Consider the following 3,549-nt stretch of genomic DNA (forward strand, 5'->3'; position numbering starts at 1 on the left):
AAACCACGTCAACATTTTATATTACTATTACTTCTTCTCTTATTATTTTTATTAAAAAATTAATATAAACAATTAAACCACGTCAACATTTTATATTACTATTACTTCTTCTCTTATTATTTTTATTAAAAAATTAATATAAAAGATTAACATGACTTAACCACAGAATAAAAAAGAATGCGAGTATCAAAAGTTGGAGAGCAGAGAAGCCGGGTCCGTGAATGAGAACCATTAGGAATCTCTTTATCTGGAGCTCCCATACCGACATACCGAGATATCTGACCGTTTAAGAAAGAGAAAGAGAAACCGTTTTAAGTTTTTAGATTTATGTGAAGTGGACTAATGGGACGGGATAATAGTCTAATAGAGTCCATAAGATTGAAATTGACTTGTATGGATCTCTCAATCCGATCAGAAGTATGTGTTTATTGGCCACACCTCCGCATCTATAGTTTTTTTTAATATATATACAACATGTATAGTTATACTGGGGGTGTGTGCATCAATTAGTATCAAGCTCGTAATTTTTAAAATTCGAATCTAAAATCTTACTTACGAAGAAGAATACCTATAAGCTAATAATACTAAATAACACTTAAATGTCTTGTTTAATTACAAAACGCTACTATGATGGGCAGTACAGATATATTAAACAACTAAATCAATTAACACAGATAGTACTGAGCATTCACCCACATTATTATTTCATATCACAAAGGCTTTCCAAGGTTTCCCAGAAACATTTTACAACTTCCTAGTAACAAGAAAATAAACACGTTTTTTTGGGTTTTTGGTTGGGCTGTGAAAGAAGCCTTTTCTTTTTGAATGTAAATATTGGCCGTTACGAAAAGGAAACAGGACTTGAGCATGCTCTCTTGACGCCCCAAACATGAAACACCTACAAGGCAAATCAAACTTACATATATAATTACATAGAGATTAACAAATTAAATTAAACTTGAAAAATAAATGAATTAATTAAACCTTGCCATTGATCACATTTAGATCAAAATTAAATGACTAATTTTTTGTTTCTTAATTAAATCGAACTAATCAAAATTCTTTTGTGAATAATTACCTGATTATTGGGCAGATGCATGCACATGCGAAGTAGCAAGGGCGGATCAATCGCTGTCGCTGCTGCTGCTGCCGCTCCCATGGCCATCCTTCTTCTTATCCTTCTTCTTTTTCTTCTCGCCTTTGTCTTTGTGGTCGCCCTTGTCCTTCTTGTGGTGGTCGCCGTCCTTCTCCTTGTGGTGGTCGTCTTTCTTGTCCTTGTGGTGCTCGTCCTTCTTGTCCTTGTGGTGCTCGTCCTTCTTGTCCTTGTGGTGCTCGTCCTTCTTGTCCTTGTGGTGCTCGTCCTTCTTGTCCGTGTGGTGCTCGCCTTTCTTGTCCGTGTGCTCGCCGTCTTTCTTGTTTCCTCCAATGTGGAGGGCATCTCCAATCTTGCTCACGATTCCTGCCATTTTCACTCTCTCTAACTTCTGTGTGTAGTAGTGTTATGTTTTATGAGATATGAAACTGAAGATGTACCTATTTATAAGGAAAATGCGAAAATTTATTACCTTTCTTTTTCGTTATTTCTTTAAATAAGCAAACAACTGATACTCGAGCTTATCCGTGGTCTGATTTGAAACTACAAAAATGCCCATTGGCCATACTAGGACTTTTCATGTGTATCTAGAACACATAATACACGGGCATGTGATGTTATTATTCAACTTAAAATATATCACATGATTTAATTTATTAATATACCTTAAAAGTCTGATATATTAATCTTAATGTTCGTCTATATTATAACATATAAAATAATATAAACACGTGACATGAATTTTTTAAACTTGAAAAATATCACCGTTTTTATGAAACAACTTCATATTGGTACTTAAAGTTGATTATATCAAACTTAGTGTTTACTTATATTATAATACGTAAAATGATATAAATACGTGACTTAAAATTCAAATATGTTAAACTAATGTTCAATTATGTTATAACACGTAAAGTAATACAAACACGTGACATGTATTGTAACACGTTATCTACAAAAATTTCTCCATTGCCACGTAATAAATCCATGCCATATCATTATCCATACTACGTCGACGTGTACGCGCGAAACAATGATGGGTAATTAAAATAAGAAAATATGATTAGCCTTTTGGAAATAAGAATAAGAATTTTGTCTAGGACTCCACTCAATCCAAAAATAAAGTTAATTTGGTTAAATGGACCCAAAGTTCGCCTTTCAAAGTGTTTTGGTGGGTTTGGCTTGAAAAACATGAGAGGTACAAATTCATCTCTACCTCTCTTCTTGCTAAGAACTCTTTAAGATTGATGCAGGGGTATAATGGTCTTTGGGCAAAAGTTTTAGACAGCAAGTATATTAAAGGTGATATGGGTCAGTTACTCAATAATTAAACTGCTTTAGACTATTCTTGCGATTGGAAATTTGTTCTTGAAGGGACTAAACTTTTGCATGAGGGGTACTATGCGAATTGGAAATACTTATATGGTAAATTTTTGGGCTGACAAATGGGCAAAATGTAGTATTTTGCTTCATATGCTATCTGCCAGCTCTCCGACAATATGCTTAAGGCTATTGTAGCTTATTATTGTTACAATGATGGTTGGGAAGTTCTTACTTCATATTGGTTTAAGCTTAATATTGATGGTTGTAAGAAAATGAAATAATAATTCTATTGGAGCAGGTGGTGTTTTAAAAGATCTTGATGGTAAATAGATTTTTGAGTTTTGCGTTAATTTAGGCACATGTGAGATTCTCACTATTGAGCTACGAGGATTTTATTTAAGCGTACAATTGGCATGAAGATTAGGACGGATAAATTACTAGTAGAATTAGATTATGCACTTACATAGAAGCCGGACGGTTTAAGGACCTACAACCTTGAGTTAGATTTAGGCAATTTTTAGTTTGATAATTCTCCTCTTCAATTAGTTTTGTTCATAAAAATTGGCTTTGGATGTTTCAGTCTAAATTTATTATTAATTTTATTTGTATCATTAGATTTAGCACCGTTTTTCAAACAGGAAAAAAAAAAAAGGTAAGAAAATATATTTTGTAAAAAGTCTCTTCCATGGTCTATCTTTAGACTTTAGATATCCCACATCTGTCGGATGTCGGTAAATCAGTTTATTTTCTTCTTTCTTTTTTAAATACGAGCATTTCTACATCAAAGTCTTAGACTAAGAGAAAAACTCGAGTCGAGGTGGCCGACAAATTCGTAATTATTTATGCAATTTGATTTCATTTGGTGTGGGAACTATTATAATCAGATTATCAGATAAACGTCGTTACCAAATGTTTTTATAATTAAAGACCTCATACGAGGTCCAAGTTCAATTTCTCTTCAATTACCTAAGAATCGTACACCATAGAGCAGACGGATCCGAAAATGCGGCCATTTGAGAAAGAGAGAGAGAGATATTAGGGCGTGATTTGTATAGTGAGGCGGTGTGATAAAATAATAAGGATTACACGATGTAAAATGGATTGTCTAAATATTTGGTTTCTTTATAAATCCG

At 33.4% G+C, this 3,549-nt stretch overlaps 1 protein-coding gene across 2 annotated transcripts; it reads right to left on the reverse strand.

Moving 5' to 3' along the window:
• Positions 1-678: 678 nt before the first annotated feature.
• Positions 679-1,594, reverse strand: LOC103453895 (protein SRC1). 2 transcript variants are annotated; one of them, XM_029092888.2, is made up of 2 exons: positions 1,079-1,594; positions 679-898 (listed from the first exon to the last, which is right to left on the reverse strand). In XM_029092888.2, exon 1 carries the CDS (start codon positions 1,464-1,466, stop codon positions 1,125-1,127), a length of 342 nt encoding a protein of 113 aa, XP_028948721.2. In that variant the 5' UTR covers positions 1,467-1,594; the 3' UTR covers positions 679-898; positions 1,079-1,124. The 2 variants fall into 2 exon arrangements, with proteins under 2 accessions (XP_028948721.2, XP_070668686.1); XM_070812585.1 differs by having other exon boundaries at positions 679-915; positions 1,079-1,558.
• Positions 1,595-3,549: the final 1,955 nt, after the last annotated feature.

This window comes from Malus domestica, chromosome 14 (assembly GCF_042453785.1).
Source record: "Malus domestica chromosome 14, GDT2T_hap1".
NCBI lineage: Eukaryota > Viridiplantae > Streptophyta > Magnoliopsida > Rosales > Rosaceae > Malus > Malus domestica.

Excerpts from the sequence above, each read along its gene's own strand:
- LOC103453895 (XM_029092888.2), bottom strand. The coding sequence starts at position 1,466 with ATGGCAGGAATCGTGAGCAAGATTGGAGATGCCCTCCACATTGGAGGA.